General features: G+C 38.9%; 1 protein-coding gene across 1 annotated transcript in view; it reads left to right on the plus strand.

Annotated features, from left to right (window-relative positions):
- Nucleotides 1–18,878, plus strand: part of RXFP2 (relaxin family peptide receptor 2) — a gene marked incomplete at its 5' end in the record, with an annotated part of 117,453 nt that overhangs the window by 24,866 nt on the left and 73,709 nt on the right. Inside the window, one exon of the mRNA XM_082365772.1 lies at nt 16,789–16,935. Within this exon, the coding sequence (XP_082221898.1) occupies nt 16,789–16,935 (147 nt within the window). The remainder of the gene's footprint in view (nt 1–16,788; nt 16,936–18,878) is intronic.

The following is an 18,878-nucleotide window of genomic DNA, read 5'->3' on the forward strand; positions in this document are numbered from 1 at the left end:
AGGTTAAGGAGCATACATCTAATAACTCAATTGCTGTGAACCCGTTGTTATTTTTCTGGTATTAAGCGTCTCTTCAGCTGCAGATTGATTGCAATGTTCCTTCTACTTCATTTCATCGTTCTGATGGATGTCAAAGGTAAGGCTACTGCTTTCTTGCTTGAATGAGTGCAATTACAAAAGAACAGAATACTTCTACTTGGTTCTATCATATTTATGATACACTCATTGCAGTGTTTGATAAACAGACATCCAGTTTGCATTGTCATTATCACTAGTTGCCTATAGTCCCATCCTAGCAATTTCTAGATGCAACAAATTTTTCATGGAAACTTGCCTTTAAATGTTGTTAAAATTGTAATAAGATAGCTTTAAAAAACAATGTTGAAGAAATCAATTATAATGGAGAAATTTTTTTTAGTATTTGAAAAAATGTATGACAATTAATAACTTAAAATTTTGCCTTATGAAATTTCAACCTGTTGAAATCTGTTCATAAATTTTATATAATTGTTAGTTGCTATGTTTCATTGTTAACATAGTTAAACTGGGAACTGCAAAGCCAAAGACAAATCTAAAAATCAGTATCTCTCCCTAAGAGCAAACCTATGTAAAATAAAATAATTAAAAATGGACAAAAGTTACCTATTCATATAATTCTATTTTCTGTTTTTTATTTTTAAACTTTTCATTTTAGCCAAACTGCGCATTTTCAAGTTGGCAGTATTTTTATTGTAAAGCTGAAAAAAAAAAATAAAATTTAATCTTCCCCTGGTTTTAGAGAAAAATATAGACTTGTTTTGTTATGAGCGTGTACACTTGTAAATAATCTAGTCATCATACCCAAGGCACATTGGGTTTATTATTATTATTTTAAAATGTATTTAAGTTCATAGTCTTTCTTAAAAACTTTTGATAAACCTCTGAGACTAAAGTTAGAATTCAAAATTATTTTTCTTTTCTGAGAAATTCGTTTTAGGTTTTTAAAATGTTTAATTTTATTAAATGAAGTCAACTGAATATTTTAAATATTGAAATAAAATGCAGTATTTATGAGCAGTTATTTAAGAACTTCTAACAGATAAAAGATTTTTTAATATTTAAATTTTAGTTTGAATTTGAAATACTAAAACTTTGTTTCAGATTATTTTAAAATATTTTAATACATGTAACATGATTTTTGTCTTATATTTTAATCTTTCTTACATGAAAAGTGTTATCTAAGGAGAAACGATATATGAACTCATTTTGCATGTAATACAGTTGTAGAAAGCACTCTACTCTTTTTTTTAATCTTTTATTTATTTATTTATTTATTTATTTATTTTTGGCTGTGTTGGGTCTTCGTTTCTGTGCGAGGGCTTTCTCTAGTTGCGGCAAGTGGGGGCCACCCTTCATCGCGGTGCGCGGGCCTCTCACCGTCGCGGCCTCTCTTGTTGTGGAGAACAGGCTCCAGACGCGCAGGCTTAGTAATTGTGGCTCACATGCCCAGTTGCTCCGCGGCACGTGGGATCTTCCCAGACCAGGGCTCGAACCCGTGTGCCCTGCATTAGCAGGCAGATTCTCAACCACTGCACCACCAGGGAAGCCCGAAAGCAGTCTACTCTTGATATAAGGTCTTCTTCCCTCAGAAGTTCATGCCCTATGCACATTTATAATATTCAATTTTTTATGAATTTTAAGGACAGACAGTTACAAAATAGGTTCTTGGATTCAACACACTTCATAGAGGTTATCTATGCCCTTAAAAAATTCTTTAATGTACAAGACTGTAACTATAGTTAACCAGTTTTAACTACTTTTGCTTATGGTAATGCATCTAATTGATTTGCCTTAGAAAAACAAAATCTTTATGAGAAGAAAAATATCTATTACTAAAATAATGTTTTAAGATTTACCACAATGTGTAATGGTGTTCTTTAAAAAAAGAAGGAAAGAAACTTTAAACATGATTTTTTTAATTTCTAAGTAAATGTCATATTTAAAATCCATAGTATCAATCTGATATTTAATTGTAATTCCCTGGAAATTTTTACTTTCTAATTTTATATTATTTTCAATTGATAATTTATATTTAAAATCATTTATTTTCAAAGTTAGATATGTTAACCAATGCTTTGCTATCTTATTCCTACTTATAAAAATAATAATAATTTGCTATATATATTAACAAAACTTCTTTCTTTTTCACAATAAAATTAGAGTTAAATTAGTTAAAGCAGTTAAAATTACACAGTTAAAGCAGTAAGGCTCTTTATCATAAACAAAGAAAAGTCATTTAGAATTATGTAAGAGTAAAAATTGCTTCTTAAATTTAAATGAATATTTGTGATAGATTCTTAGACCAGATCTAAACAAAGGGAAAAGTTAACAATTATATGATTGTCTTTTCTCTTCTGGCCATGATCACCCTTGCATGCCTAATGAATAAATGATACAACCATCTTAAGCTACAGACGTTAATTGATAAGTAAAGATAACATGTCTTATTATCACTTTTTTCATGTATTTTATCATCCATTTATTCACTGGGTGTCCTTGTTAACCAGCTTCAAACTCCCTCCAAAAAAAAGTTTTTTATGGACTAATTATGAACAATATTGCAAACCAAAAAACATGGGCTTATATGGGAAACTGAAAGCGTGAAGTATTGAGAATGCTACTGGATAACTACCAGTTGCTACTTACTCAAATAATTTGCTAACCTTGAAAAAGGTAGTCATCAAAAGCAGGGCTAGAGCAGCATTTGGACGTGAACAGTATTTGACTGCCCCCTAATGGACTAGTTCAAATCTCATCTTGGTCCTTTCTCAGTAACGTCAGTTCGACTTGGATGCTGTGACTTAAGAAAACGTTTCTGAACTAAATTTTAATTTCACACAATTATATCCATGCTGCCGATAGCTGTGAAAATCAATTATATTGCAAGACAGTCATACTGAGAGGCTAAAGCAGCACCACTAATGAAAAAGAAACTCACCTGCTTCAGGGCTGAATGGAGCCTGCTGTGAGGGAAGAGGAAAAATATCAGAAACCCAGAAGTTAAGGCCATTTGAGATAAGTTATCTTTAAAGGCACTAACTAAATACATCTCACAACAGATGTTTATTCATTTGTTCATCTTACTGTGAATGAATATGACCAGATGCAATAAAAGAGTTTTAAGGACTCTCACTTGAAGTGACAAAATTGGCTGTCACCTGAATTTTAAAGACGAAAATGGGGATGTTGCTTCAAATAAACTGATGTTGAAAAATGGCACATTCGTCCTAAGAAATTGTGGCTTGAATAAAATTCAATTAACTAAGAATAGTTTTTGTGTACATAGTTATATGATGATAAATGCACAGACTTTTTAGGAGTATATATATGTTTGAGAACCCAAAACAGCTTGGTTTCCTTGTTTGGTAAAAATGTAACTTACCATTCATCAGGCAAAATGAATGTGCTTGGTTTATATAAGAAATCACAGTGGAGGGCTGCCCTGGTGGTGCAGTGGTTAAGAGTCCGCCTGCCAGTGTGGAGGACATGGGTTCGAGCCCTGGTCGGGGAAGAGCCCACATGCTGCAGAGCAACTAAGCCCGTGCGCCACAACTCCTGAGCCTGCGCTCTAGAGCCTGTGTGCCACAAGTACTGAGCCTGCACGCCACAACTACTGAAGCCTGTGCACCTAGAGCCCATGCTCTGCAACGGGAGAAGCCACTGCAATAAGAAGCCCGCGCACTGCAACGAGGGGTGGCCCCTGCTCGCCACAACTAGAAAAAGCCCATTCACAGCAACGAAGACCCAACGCAGCCAAAAATTAATTAATTAAAAAGAAATCATAGTGGAATTAGAGGAAACATTTTAAAGTGCTTTGTTCACATGCATCAATTCTTCATCCCTATAATTCTAGATGTTGTGTATGTATAGAAAAAAACTAAGCTTGCAATAAATATTGTTCTCATCAGTGGTATATCACTTTCTTTTTTGTTTTTTGCCCAGGGAAGTTCTGTGTTAATAGAATATGTTTGATAAGGGGAAGATAATGTTATCTCCCAGTTCCCCAGGTATGAATTCTTTCTTTTTTGGAGGCCTGGACATTTTCATGAAGTTGGAGGGATTTTTCTCCTGCACATGTCTCCCTATGAGTGGTCTCAGAATTACCTCAACAGAGTGCATTGGAGTGTTCAGTTCTGAGCCGTAGTTTATGAGTATCTCAGAGATTTTACCTTGTGGGTGATCCAGTTCCAAATCTCATGCTCAGTTTGCAGAGATACCACCACTGCTTTCCCTACTGGCCGTGGGCAAGGGGCAATATTCAAATCACAACCTTAGGTGGTCAGCAGAGGCATTTCATCCCCCATGCATTGTTAGGGGCTCTGTCCCAGCAGGTAGCTTCATGTAGGTCCCAGACTCTGCTGGTCAGGCTGCATTCAGCCACTTTCTCAAACAGGCATGGGAGCCAGATCTAACTGCTCATCCAGTCTAGGCTCCTGTCAACCAAGTGGGCTTAGCTCCTCTCACAACAGCAGCTTTTTCTCTGTTCATGTTCTGTGGAGATTCTCTCTTCAATAAACTAAATATTTCAGTGAAAAAACATAGTAACAGTCTTCTCTATCTTTGGAAAACTAAATGTTGTGGGAAACATATTCAGGATTTGCTCACAATAGATCATCTTTGACCCAAAGCTCAGAAAAGAAGGTAGTTTTTAATTCTTCAGATTTTGCTTAATCAGAGATTGGACATGAAAGGGCATACACACCAGAGATTTGAAATCATGAAGTAGAGTGTTACACAGCGGAAGGGGTTAGGATAGGAGAGGTAGCAGAGTGGCAAGGATGCTAGATTTAGGGGTGAGCGGACCTGTGTTCAAGTCACAGCCCTGATCCTCTGAAGCCTTTGACCTTCAGCATACCAGAGAACCTCTCAGCCATAGGCAAACATCGGTGCAATTATTGAATTGCTAAGAATCACTTGTGATGATGGTAAAGAAATAGATTCTAGGACTCTAGCCCCCCCCCATAGATTTGATAAGTCTAGGGTGGGGTGTGGGACTCTGTACATTTAAGAAGCATTCTAGGTGGTCTGATGAATCTGCCCCATAGGTCACACCTCTGGAAACACAGGTATTGCAGTTAGCACATCAAAATATGAGTAGGCTTTTTTTTCTGTAAGGGAGGCTAATTCCTTGTTATACTCTTTGTGCATACCAGGATTGCTAATTGGATTCACTTGGATTATTTGACATGTTAATACTACCTGAAAAGTCTTCTTTTTTCAATTTTGGGGGTTATAAAGACAAATTAAGTATTCGGCAAGGGAATAGCTGATCTAATGATCAATATACTGACTCAATGGACAGTAAAATTCAAAAAAGTATAATTAATACATAAGTTTACCTATAAAGTAGTCTTGATGCTAATTACCACTCCCTCCTTAAGAAATAAGAAATTAGTAAACCAACGACACAATGGTTTTGCTGAGTACACAAGAAATTAAAGATGATACAAACAGAGGGAGAGATATACCATGTTCTTGGATTGGAAGAATCAACATTGTGAAAATGACTACTACCCAAAGCAATCTACAGATTCAATGCAATCCTTGTCAAACTACCACTGGCATTTTTCACAGAACTAGAACCAAAAATTTCACAATTTGTATGGAAACACAAAAGACCGTGAATAGCCAGAGCAATCTTGAGAAAGAAAAACGGAGCTGGAGGAATCAGGCTCCCAGACTTCAGACTATATTACAAAGCTACCATAATCAAGACAGTATGGTACTGGCACAAAAACAGAAATATAAATCAATGGAACAGGATAGAAAGCCCAGAGATAAACCCACGCACATATGGTCACCTTATTTTTGACAAAGGAGGCAAGAATATACAATGGAGAAAAGACAGCCTCTTCAGTAAGTGGTGCTGGGAAAACTGGACAGCTACATGTAAAAGAATGAAATTAGAACACTCCCTAGCACCATACACAAAAATAAACTCAAAATGGATTAAAGACCTAAATGTAAGGCCAGACACTATCAAACTCTTAGAGGAAAACATAGGCAGAACACTCTGTGACATAAATCACAGCAAGATCCTTTTTGACCCACCTCCTAGAGAAATGGAAATAAAAAGAAAAATAAACAAATGGGACCTAATGAAACTTAAAAGCTTTTGCACAGCAAAGGAAAACAACACGAAAAGACAATCCTCAGAATGGGAGAAAATATTTGCAAATGAAGCAACTGACAAAGGATTAATCTCCAAAATTTACAAGCAGCTCATGCAGCTCAATATCGAAAAAACAGCCCAGTCCAAAAATGGGCAGAAGACCTAAATAGACATTTCTCCAAGAAGATATACAGATTGCCAACAAACACATGAAAGGATGCTCAACATCACTAATCATTAGAGAAATGCAAATCAAAACTACAATGAGATATCACCTCACACCAGTCTGAATGGCCATCATCAAAAAATCTACAAACAGTAAATGCTAGAGAGGGTGTGGAGAAAAGGGAACCCTCTTGCACTGTTGGTGGGAATGTAAATTGATACAGCCACTATGGAGAAGAGGATGGAGGTTCCTTAAAAAACTAAAAATAGAACTGCCATACGACCCAGCAATCCCACTACTGGGTATATACCCTGAGGAAACCATAATTCAAAAAGAGTCATGTACCACAATGTTCATTGCAGCTCTATTTCCAATAGCCAGGACATGGAAGCAACCTAAGTGTCCATCATTGGATGAATGGATAAAGATGTGGCACATATATACAATGGAATATTACTCAGCCATAAAAGAAACAAAATTGAGTCATATTTAGTGAGGTGGATGGACCTAGGGTCTGTCATATAAAGTGAAGTAAGTCAGAAAGAGAAAAACAAATACCGTATGCTAACACATATATATGGAATCTAAAAAAAAAAAAAAAGTGGTTCTGATGAACCTAGGGACAGGACAGGAATAAAGACGCAGATGTAGAGAATGGACTTGAGGACACAGGGAGTGGGAAGGGTAAGGTGGTACGAAGTGAGAGAGTGGCATGGACATATATACATTACCAAATGTAAAAATAGATAGCTAGTGGGAAGCAGCCACATAGCACGGGGAGATCAGCTCGGTGCTTTGTGTCCACATAGAGGGGTGGGATAGGGAGGGTGGGAGGGACACTCAAGAGGGAGGAGATATGGGGATATATGTATATGTATAGCTGATTCACTTTGTTATAAAGCAGAAACTAACACACCATTGTAAAGCAATTATACTCCAATAAAGATGTTAAAAAAAAAAAAGTAAAGGAGAACTGCTCACTGGCTATGCTTTATCTGAAATCACTTTGAATGACTTTTCATTTTCAATACTATATAGTATACCATTGATAAATATACCACAATTTTTATCCACTTTATTTTTTTCAAGGACGTTTGTATTGTTTCCAGTTTGGGGCTATTATAAATAATGCTTCTGTGAATATTGCCGTCTGTCTGAGTCTCTTGGTGCACATGTGCATGCATTTCTATGGGTATGTACCGAGAACTAAAACTGCTGACTCATAAGGTTCTCAATCGTCAAGTTTAGTAGATAATGACAAACTATTTTCCAAAGCAGTTGTTCCAGTTAACACTTCTATCAGTGCAGGAGAGTTTGCATAGCTTGACATTCTCACCGGTGTATTATTGGTAGTTTTTAAAATCATACGTAACCATACTGGTCATTTGTTTTTGCATATGGTAATTTGCATTTCCCTGACTACTAATTAGATTTATTCCTTTTCAGATGTTTTTGGCCATTTGGATATCCTCTTTTGTTTAGTGTCTATTCAAGTCTCGCCCATTTTTCTATTTACTGTTTATCTTTTCCTTATTAATTTGTAGGACTGGCCTCTCTCTCTCTTTCTCTCTCTCCTAATTACAAAACTTTTTGCAAACATCTTCTACTCTGAGGCTTGCCTCTACATATTCTTAATGGTGACTTTGTTTTATTTTTATTTTTCGGTTAACAGAAGTTCTGAATTTTAATATAGTCTAATTTAGCTATCTTTTATGATTAATGCTTTCATTTTTTGTTTTGTTTTGTTTTTTCCCTTAAAATCCTACCCTAAAGTGATAAGTCTTTTCTCCTATATTATCTTCCAGAAACTATTGTTTCACCTTTAATCTTTAGATCCATAATCTACTTAGAGGTGACTAACCCCCACTACTGCTCTGCAGTGCCACTTGGTCCTAAATCAAATGTCCGTGTGTATCTGTATTTTTCTGAACTTTCTGAATTATTGTATCATTATCATAAGTCCTGATATACAGGTAAACAGTTCTCTCACCTTGTGTTCCTTCTTCAAGACACAGCTAGTTCCTCCCGTCCTTTATCGTCACCATATGCCTTGGAGAAACAGCTTATCCGTTTCTACGCACACATACCTATACATGTACACTCCTGGATTCTTATTGGAATTGCTGTGAACCCATAGATCAATTTGAGAAAAGAATTAACACCATTTATTTAGGTCTTTTTTTTTAAATGTCAGCTTTTCAATTATATATATATAAAGCTGTTTTTAAAACAATATTTATTTATTTTTATTTATTTATTTTCTTTATTTTTTTGGCCGTGTCGGGTCTTAGTTGCGGCACATGGGATCTTCGTTGTGGTGCTTGGGCTTCTCTCTAGTTGTGGCGTGCAGATTTTCTCTCTACTCGTGGCACGTGGGCTCCAGGGCACATAGGCTCTGTAGTTTGTGGCACACGGCTGTCTCATTGAGGCACGCGAGCTCAGTAGTTGTGGCACTCGGGCTTAGTTGCCCCGGTGGCATGTGGGATCTTAGTTCCCCGACCAGGGATCGAACCCATGTCCCCTGCATTGGAAGGCGGATTCTTTACCATTGGACCCCCAGGGAATTCCCCAGTTTGCGAGCATTACCTCCATTTATTTAGGTCTTTAATGTCTATCAATAATTTTATATACTTTACATAAATGTCTTGCAGGCTTTTGTTCGATGTATTCCTAAATATGACACAGTTGATGCTATAGTAAAAATATTTTTTAAACATTTCACTTTCTAATTGTTTGTAGATGATATATAGAAATTAAATTGATTTTACAGAAACCTTGATAAACTCTATAGCACTAATAATTTATTATTTTGGATTTTTTATGTTCACCCTCATATCATTCATGAATGATGACAGTTTTATTTCTCACAACTTGTATATGATTGATTTGCTTGCCTTGCCTCACTACATTTGCTAAGTCCTCCACGACAGCCTTGAAAAGATGTAGTAATGATGGACATCACTGCCCTGATCCCAACCTCAAACTAAACGTCTTCAAAAAGTTACCATTAAGTATATTATATGCTATGGGTTTTTATTATAGAATATTTAAATATTTTATATAGAATATTCTAAAAATAGAATGTTTTCTATTTTTAGTTTGCATAGTTATTTTAAAGTCAGGATCAGATCGTTTCCTCTCTGGAGCCTCTGTTGTAAGCAAAGTTAAAGACAAGTGACAAACTGGGAGAAAATATTTGTGAGTTATAGAACAGAGGGCTAACTGCCCTGAAGAATTCTGGTCAACTTTGCCAGATTTGGTTTTCTCACACATAGTTCCAAACACTGTGTTCCAGGCCACTGCTGTCAGGAATGAAAGTTTCAGCAGTCCGTGAGCAAAAAAATAAGTTAGTTTTTTTGTAAAGCTAAATGTATTCCTTTCAAAGGATTGTCTTTTCTTCTGTGCATATATTCTCTCAAATTTTTAGCAATAAAATACTGTTTTTTTAATAATCATTATTATAATAGTGGTAATTTAGGTTTTTTTAATGTTCTTGTTTGACAAACTAAAATACTAGTAACTCTTTGCAGGTCCCTCTAAATTCTCTAATTGATTTGATTCTGACCCAATGCATATCAGTGACATTCAGTATATTGACAAAGAAAAAAAGAGCCAATGCATTAAGGAGATGGGTGGGAATAGAGACAGGGCCTTTAGAGAGCGTGGAGAAGAAGGAAGTAAACCAGGGCAGTGAGACATCACAAAGCCAAGGGAGAAAAGGTTTCAACCTGGTGACTGTGGTTGGCTGTGTCAAATGCTGCAGAGAACTAAGTAAAATGAAGACTATAAAATATGTCTGGTGTTAGTAACAAAGAGGACATGAGTGATTCCAGTGGGAAGAGTTTCAGTGGAGCAGCAAGGCCAAGACTGAATGCTGTGAACTGAAGAAAGAAAGGGTGGTGAGGAAGTGGAAACATTGACTAGTATGATTTTTCTGAGAAATTTAACTTTGAAGAGAGAAGGGTGTCTCAGTTCCAGTGTGACTATAATAGGATTTGGGTTGGTTAGTTGATTGGTTGGTTGGTTGCTTGCTTGCTTGACTGGTTAGTTGGTTGATTGATTTGTTTGTTTTGAAGATGGGAGATGATTGAATAAGATTAGTGTGAACAGAAAAACCAGTGGAGAGACAGGAATATTGGAAATACAGGAGAGAAAGGAGATAATGGAGAGAGATTCTGAGAAGAGGCGATGAAGTGGAATATAGAACACAGACGGGAGGCTTTCCCACGGGCAGGAAGGGAGCCCATCAACCTTTGTGCATCATAAAATAAGCATCCGGGGCCTCAGCCTTGTACTGTGTAGCCACAGCTCAGCACTAGCAGCTGTGTGAACAGTGCCCCATACTTGTGCGAGGTACATCCTGCCCAGTCATACGCAGCAGCCTAGGATACAAGTAAATATGTAAGTTGATTTGACTAGAATTTGAGAGAATTACCACCAAGAAGAACAGCCAGTGAAAGTCCCTCGAGAGAGAGCAGTCAACCACTCAGAGAGGAATTGGAAGAGAGAGACGTGAAAGGAAAAAGCTATCATCTTCTCTCCTCTCCACATTTCTCATGCCAAGTTTCTGTCAGGTTTCACCCTGTCTGTTTCATAATCACCCTTTCCATGTTCTTCTTCCCTTCATCCACCACAGTGTTCATTCTCTGAGTTCATTGTACACAGGCAGATTTTAGGAAGAAGCCAGTCTTTCAAACTCATGGCAGAACAAGATAGGAATTTAAATACTAAAAGACAAGATATGAACCTAAAAGAATGCATCTCTTAAAATGAAGCTTAAGCAGTTTACTGGTCAGTAGAAGAGATGTTTTGGGAAGAGAAATCTTTCTTGTGCCTGCATATACCTTAGAACCCACCAAGAACCATGGTGTTCAGTTTGTGACCCACATAAAAGCACCCAGCCAAGGGGGACATAGGATGGAAATCCATCCCTGGTGAGGATGATGTTGGCAATTTAAAATTCTTTTTTTTTTCCGATTTAAATCAACACGTATTGAACCTATACTGTGTCCCACATAGTTAAGCAGCATTTCCCCAAATCTGTCCAAGCATTGGGCAGTAGTCTGAAGAGGGAGATGGGGTGATGGTTTCTGCAGAAAATCTGAGTAGGATCCTGAAGGGCATTCACCAGTCAGAGGTGGTGGGTTTGTCTCAGAAGAACACTGCAGAAAATAGGGGCTTAGAGAAACTCAGTTAAGGTAGGAATCTTTGAAATGGGAGGAAGTTGGGGGAAATGTGTGCATGCAACTGGATCTGAATTCTACACATACTGACTGATATGGCCACACAATATTGTCAAAGCTGGGAGGACTGAACAGTAGCATAAAGGGACAAGATTTCTAACTTTAAAAAACAACCACCAAGAGGGTAATTTCTCTCCACTCACCTTAACATAACCACTTTTTAAGGCAGACTTTACTAGTTTCCTTCAAACAAATAATAAATTGGGTGCCCTAGAAAGGTGAGGTTTTAGTGGCGCTCAGGCTCTTCCCAGAAGGAGGGGGGCGTCCAGTAGGTGGACTCAGCGAATGACCTGGATTCACCTTTGCTTCACTGAGTAGCGCTGCTGCCCCTCTTGGAGATCCTGCCACCTGAGCTCCGGGTGGGAATGGACGTTGTCTGCCTTGTTGAGGTAGCACGTAGTACGCACTCAGCTAAAATTTCCTAGATGTTAAATGAATGTTTCTTCCTGTGCTGCAGTAACTGGCTCTTTAGAGTAAATGGCAGAGGCTCCCCTGCATCTGAACTGGATTGAACTCCACTAGGAGCAGTGCACGCTGGGAAATGGCCTCACTGGCCAGGATCCTCTGGGCTCCCTGTGGGTGGTGGGACCTTCTTCCCTGGCAGGGCTGTGGAGAGAGTCTCAGCCAGAAAACCAGGCTGAGACGATAAAGGCTTTCTTCAGCTTCATGCAGGACAAGCATTGGCAGAGAATCAGAGAAAGTGGAGAGGGTCTTGCTCACCTCCGTCGATTCTCAAACTGAGCACCTGTAAGATCATCCTCACCGGTAGTTTCCCAACAAGGAAAGGGTTTGTGGGCAACAAAGTATGTTCTTAGGCAGCGGTCAGTTGGTTTCCAAAAGCTATCAAGGAGTCATTTTAGAATCCCTTTGCACAGATATGTCCAGAACATTGACCAGAAGAGAGACGAGAAAGACCATGATGGAGAAATTTTCTTTCATATGTTCAGACCTCCTCTCAGCCGTGTGTTTGACACAGGTCCCTTAGAAACTGCTGCAGAAACTACTGGCACAGCTTGTATGTAGGCATCCTCCGTTTTTATAATCCCTGAGTTTCAGTAAAACTATCTCCACTTCCACAGATGGCAGGAAGAATAGACAGCATAATATGCTGTCTACAGATGGGTATTGATTCTTTTTCAGTATGCGCCAAATACAGCAAGGATTCTTAATCATTTTCTAAATTGTATAATAACCGAATGATAAATGATAAATACCTTGAAGACTAAAAAATACTTTCTCATCAAAATAAAAACATTACCCTGCAACTATGGGAATTCTACATTTTTAAAGGGGCTATTCCTTCAACTCTTCTTTTATTCCTAAATGACCCATTAATTCATTTGTTCATTAAAAAAATTTTATTGAGTACCAAGTAAGTACGAGGCACTAGGTTAGACAACTGGGATTTAGGATACAGAAGGCAAGGGGTAGGTATGGAATAGATTTTATTTATTTATTTTCCTTCCACATAAAATTTATACCTTGAGTTGTTTTCAGGAATATTCCATTCTGGGGTGAAAATGGAGAATTTTGGGAAATACAGTTGGTAGGTGCTGTTTGTACATGGGCAGTCTTTCTCCTCCGGTTCCTTCACCTGTACTTGCTAGGTGAAACCCATTTTTTCCCCAGGGAAAAGGAAATAATCTTGATCCTTCTTGTCTGTGACACTTGACTGTTTGTCTCCCTCGCAATGAGTCTGCATCTGTGAGGATGCACATTTAGTAGAGTCCAGCCCTCAGAGAACTCAAGGTTATCTTCATGATAAGACCCTATAATGGAAGACAATATGCCACCTTCAAAGTATCTTACACAGCCTCAGTGTTCTGTTTCAAAATTGTCTTTAATCAAATGAGTAATCACCTCTTCTAGATCAATAAAAAATATTATTAGGAAGTTGTAAGGACATTTTTGTTGCTTAATCATTTACAACCCCTCTTCAGCTTTCAAAAGAGATTTGAGGCTGCTTAAAATAGAAACCATATATGTCACATGGCTTTTAATTTTTTTTTTTTAACTTTTTTTGGGGGGGTTTATTTATTTAGTTATTTAGTTATTATTTATGGCTGTGTTGGGTCTTTGTTTCTGTGCGAGGGCTTTCTCCAGCTGCGGCAAGTGGGGGCCACTCCTCATCGCGGTGCACGGGCCTCTCACCGTCGCGGCCTCTCCTGTTGCGGAGCACAGGCTCCAGACGCGCAGGCTCAGTAGTTGTGGCTCACGGGCTGAGTTGCTCCGCGGCATGTGGGATCTTCCCAGACCAGGGCTCGAACCCGTGTCCCCTGCATTGGCAGGCAGACTCTCAACCACTGCGCCAGCAGGGAAGCCCCAACATGGCTTTTAAAATTGAATAACATGAAGAAGTTGGAGAAACTTTATTATAGTCCTATTATTTCTTTTCATAGAAGTCATATAAAAAGATCATGCAATGCTAAGGCACAGCAACCTTCCATTAAAGTCCTATTTTTTCACTTTGCATTGAAATTGCCTGTATGCCAACATTAACCAAGGGTCTACCGTGGGCCAGGCACTCTTCAGCACTTCACAAGCACTAACTTGTCTGGTTCCTGGGATATTATCATTACCCCTATTTTAAATATGAGAAAACTAAAGTTTAAAGAGGTTAAGCAGCTTGCTCGAAGTCACACAGCTTGGGAGTGGCAGAGAGAGTTACAATCTGGGTCTGATGGTCTCCAGAGGACTTCATTACTAATGAATATTTTAAAATAGCGGGTCCCATGCCATTAGTGGCCCGTGAGATCAACTTAGTGACTTGTGATGCCTTTTCAACTGAATAAGATAGAATAGCAATGATCAGAGTTCATCCGCTGTAGTAAAAGGTAAGTAATATTTCAAGAAATTTTGCTTTCTGTGTGTGTGTATGTGTGTGTGAGTTTGTATACCAGACTGTGATGTGATACCAAATTTACTTCTAACTGTGAGTTACTATTTTAAACAATTCTAAAGCTGCTACACTAAGGAATACTGACCCTTATTCATGTTCCAAACACAGGAGGACAGCTAGTTTTTGTAAATCTGCCCTCTGTAGAAATCTTTATAGGAAGTTAAGAGAGTTTACAGTCTATGACTCAGCATGACTCTCCCTGTGTGAACAGGCTTAACAAGCCGAACCCCAGAGCCACACAGCAGAGAGTTTTCCTAAAATAGTCAGACCTGACTGGTCTTACGCCCAATTGCTCATAGTAAATCATTCATTGACCCCTGCAGCAGAAGCAGAGAAAATAGTTCTTGCTTTTGTAAAAACAAAAATCCAGTGGGTAGAAAAGAATCCGAGGGCCACACTCGCCACTCAGGGAAGGCCTAGTGGATGCAGCAGCAGCTTCCATGGGAGAACGGACACTGCTTCATCTGGCTGTCCCCAGGAGAGGGCCAGATGCTGCGCTTTTATGTGTTTGCTGGATCTTCAGGGTCATCATGACCAAAGGACTAAAGCTCAAAAAATCAAATAACCTACTCATCCTCTCTAACAATATCACTAAAAGCTTGGCATGCACCGTAACTCAGACATAGCTTTAGTGCCTGTAGCAAACCCCTGCCCTTTTACAAATGGCATGATTCGTTAAACAAGGAAGGCCAGCAGCCTTCACCGACTTTAGGAGAGCCTGGTGATCCGTCTGGTGGGAGAACACCTCAGTGCAAGGCAGCATTTGCTTGGAGGGCCCAGACCTCGCCAGGGTGTTTTCCCAAGAACCAGAGTAGAAGTGCCTTCATATTCTCAGCCTTCATTCCTCATCTTTACGTGGGGATAATAACACCAACAACACAAAGTTGCTGTTAGGAGTAAGTGAAATAATTAGGAAACACCCAGCACGCAGTAGAAGATGCTCCTCGAAGGTTGATTCTCTGGTCCTCTGCAGTATTAAAAAGCCCCGTAACCCCCAACCCAAGAAAATTCCTGGCCATGATGCCACCTTCAGTGGTGCGGTTAGGAAAACTTTGCCAACAGCCCTCGTTCCCTTCTATTAGTCATGATGAGTCTATACTGAGTAGACTACTACACTACTCTCTGCCTGAGTCTACACTCTCCTTAAATCTGTTTCTGTGAAGTTTCATCTTGCACTCCTTCCCCCCGCCCCCACTCACATTTTATACCCTTGACTCATTTATTTTGCAGCTGGAAGTTTGTACCTCTTAATCTCCCTCACCTATTTCTGTCCAACCCATACTCCCTTTTTTTTAAAAAAATACATGACTTCCAAATTTTTACTAGAGTATTTACAAAAACACCCACATCTCTTTATTTTCTGGAAAGTACTCTTTCAAAATTAAAAGAGTGTCTCTTGCATCTAAAATTCTGGAATTTCTTTGGTCATCCTATCCACAGATACAGTAACTTTGTAAATGTTAATTCTCTTTCCTTTCTGTGCTTTCTCATTCAACCCAGCAGTTGCTCAACTCTCATTCATTTTCTCTTACTTTCCCAGCACAAGAAGACTATTTTTAATTCATCCTCATAGAGGACTTATGCTCCTTGAAATGCGGGTTCCTGATTCCCCCGAGCAAGATGGTTAAAAATGGGCCTCTGGGGTCAGAGGGATGATTCAAATCTACCTGTGTGATTTTGCATTCAACTTCCCTAACCCTGAAATAGGAAGGATACTATCACCCACACATAGACTTGTTGAAGGAATAACTGAGATTAACCACTGTGCAAACTACCTGGCACACAGTAAGCCCAATGAGTGTTAGATGTTATTACTCAGTATTATCTCTCCTTTTTCCAGTGCGGTTCTGGATTTCACTGCCATGCACACTTAAACTCTCCTTTTGCATGTGTATTTTCATTATGTCACCTCAAATCCTCCTTATAAACGATTAATAAGTAAATAAATCCACCTATTTGGTCCTGTTAGCTCATGGTTTTACCTTTTTGTTTCCAGGAGTGAACAGGTCTTTAATTTCATACAAAAGTAGGACAATTGCTTTGGTTTTGTTTACCGTTGCCTTCCTGAAGCAAATTCAAAGTGAGCCTTGATTCCACTCTTGGTGTAACTGGTGTTTGGTATGATTGTGATTATTTTAAATGTTATGAACATTAAATATTATTTTAAATATTATGAACATTTTTCAGAGAAACTGTACACTAAGAATAACGCCAGACAAACTCAACTCATAGCGTTTTGTGAAAATTAAATGGGATAACACAAAAAGAGTTTGGCCATATTAACAATTTCTTCCCATTACGTAAGACTTCTATCCCCTCTTTCACATAGATTTTGCACTGACCGAAGGGAGTACAATCACTCCTTTGTGCCCAAAAGGATATTTTCCCTGTGGGAACCTGACCCAGTGCTTACCCCGTGCGTTTCACTGTGACGGCGTGGACGACTGCGGGAACGGAGCTGACGAGGAGAACTGTGGTGAGTCCTGGGCTCGGCTCCATACGGACACCACCCCTTGTGAACCTCCCAAAACTGGGGGTGGATCGAATGCTAATGGTGATGAAAAAGGGGAAAAGGGGATTTGGTATTCTATAGGGAATCCTGTTGTGACACAACTAATTGCTCCCCAATGGATTTGTGATAATTACCAGAATTTTCATATATAGAGGTTGCTTAAATCAGAAATACAGTATTAGAAAAAGTTGTATTTGATGAAAAAATAAAATTATTTAAAGTTCTACTTGGATACCCATGTTTTAATTTTAAATGGCTTACTGTGACCACTTCCCTATGGCTTGGTAATTTGGCTCAGCTGAAGGAATATCCTTAAAGTGCAAATGGGCCTGCCTAGAGAATTAAGTTATTCAGTAGACCCATATCCAGTGCCCATTGTGTGCTCTCCAAGTCACCAGGACGCAGCAGGCTCAAGGGAGACAAGTGTCTTGCCCTTATGTGGTTCACAGGGACCATGTGAAGAAGGAGGACAGTAAACTTGTACATAAACAAATTAAATAATTTCAGAGAGTGATAAGTGCCATGAAGTATATAGAACAGGATAATGGGATAGAAAGTGAGTTGGGGGAAAGGCTACTTTAAAGATATAGCCAGAAAAACCCTCTCTGAGATGATGACATTTGAATTGAGAATGAAATGAAAAGAAGAAAGAAACCATGAAATATTCTGGCAAAGTTCCAGGCAAAGGAAACAGCAAATGCAAAGGCCCTGAGGCTGAATGAAACAAGACAATGTGTTTGTGGGAAGGAAAAGTCTGATTGGCTTGGGCGGAGTGAGCAAGGATAAAGAGGGTAAAGAGGTAACAGGGGTCAGATCACGAAAGGTCTTATAGGCCATTTTAGGTCTGTATATCAGGACTGTACATGTCATCTAATCTAACCCGTGTATTTTTCTCTCGAAGAAACTGAAGCCAGGAGAGGTTGACATGTCTAGTTAGTCACAGAGTATACACTAGAACCCAGGTCTCCTGAATCTGAATGAATCCTGTGTGTTTTATACCACACAGAACTGCCACTCCTTGGCACTGCCCAGCTAGCAATCAGAGGCGACAGCAAAGTCCAGGAGTGCCAGTGTGCATCTCTAGAATCTGCTCTCCTGCCCCTGGGAACTCATGCATGCTCCCAGCACCGCTGCCTTCACCACCTGTGAATCACTCCTACTCAGCCTGTAGGGTGCAGTTTAGGTGTCCCCTCCTCCCCTGAGAAGCTTGGCTTTCCCAGCCATGCCTCCCCACCCTGAAGCTCTATCCCAGGTCTAGGACAAGCACCCTTTCTCTCTGTTGCCATAGCACCCTGGGTATACCCGGACGACCGTACTAAGGACTGCCTTGTCTTTACACTGTGCTTCTCTCACTAGACATAAACTCCTTGAGGAGAGTTCTTATTTGTTTTGGTGTCACCAGATCCTAGAACAGTAGAGTACAATCAGTGCTCGTGATGGGGCAGCTCTCTGGATGCCAATGGCAAGTCACTCAAATTCTTGGCCTTTCCTCTTCAGTGGAAATCTTAGACCATGCATGTTATCTACCTCATGAGGGTGTTAGGAACGCAAATTAAATAATTCATGTAAAGACATCAAATGGAATAATTTTAAAAACCACTGAGGTTATCAACAAGAAATAAAAATAAACTAAAATTTTCAGAGGTCAAAGGGACCTGCGGGCAGTTATTTAAATTTACTTTTCTATTTGTATGAACTTCAGTATCATACATCATATTGTGTGTTTTGCCACTTTAATAGTTTATGCTAAAGTACTGATGCTTCAAAAATCAAGCCTTCTTTTTTAAAAGAATACAATTTTATTGCAAAAAACGGAAAACTTGGCAAATAAGCAGATTGTATCATCTGACAAGTTGAGAAAATATTTTTCTCATCAGGACTAGACAGACTTTATTAAAAGGAACTTG

This window comes from Balaenoptera borealis (genome assembly GCF_965194805.1).
Source record: "Balaenoptera borealis genome assembly, chromosome: 18".
NCBI lineage: Eukaryota > Metazoa > Chordata > Mammalia > Artiodactyla > Balaenopteridae > Balaenoptera > Balaenoptera borealis.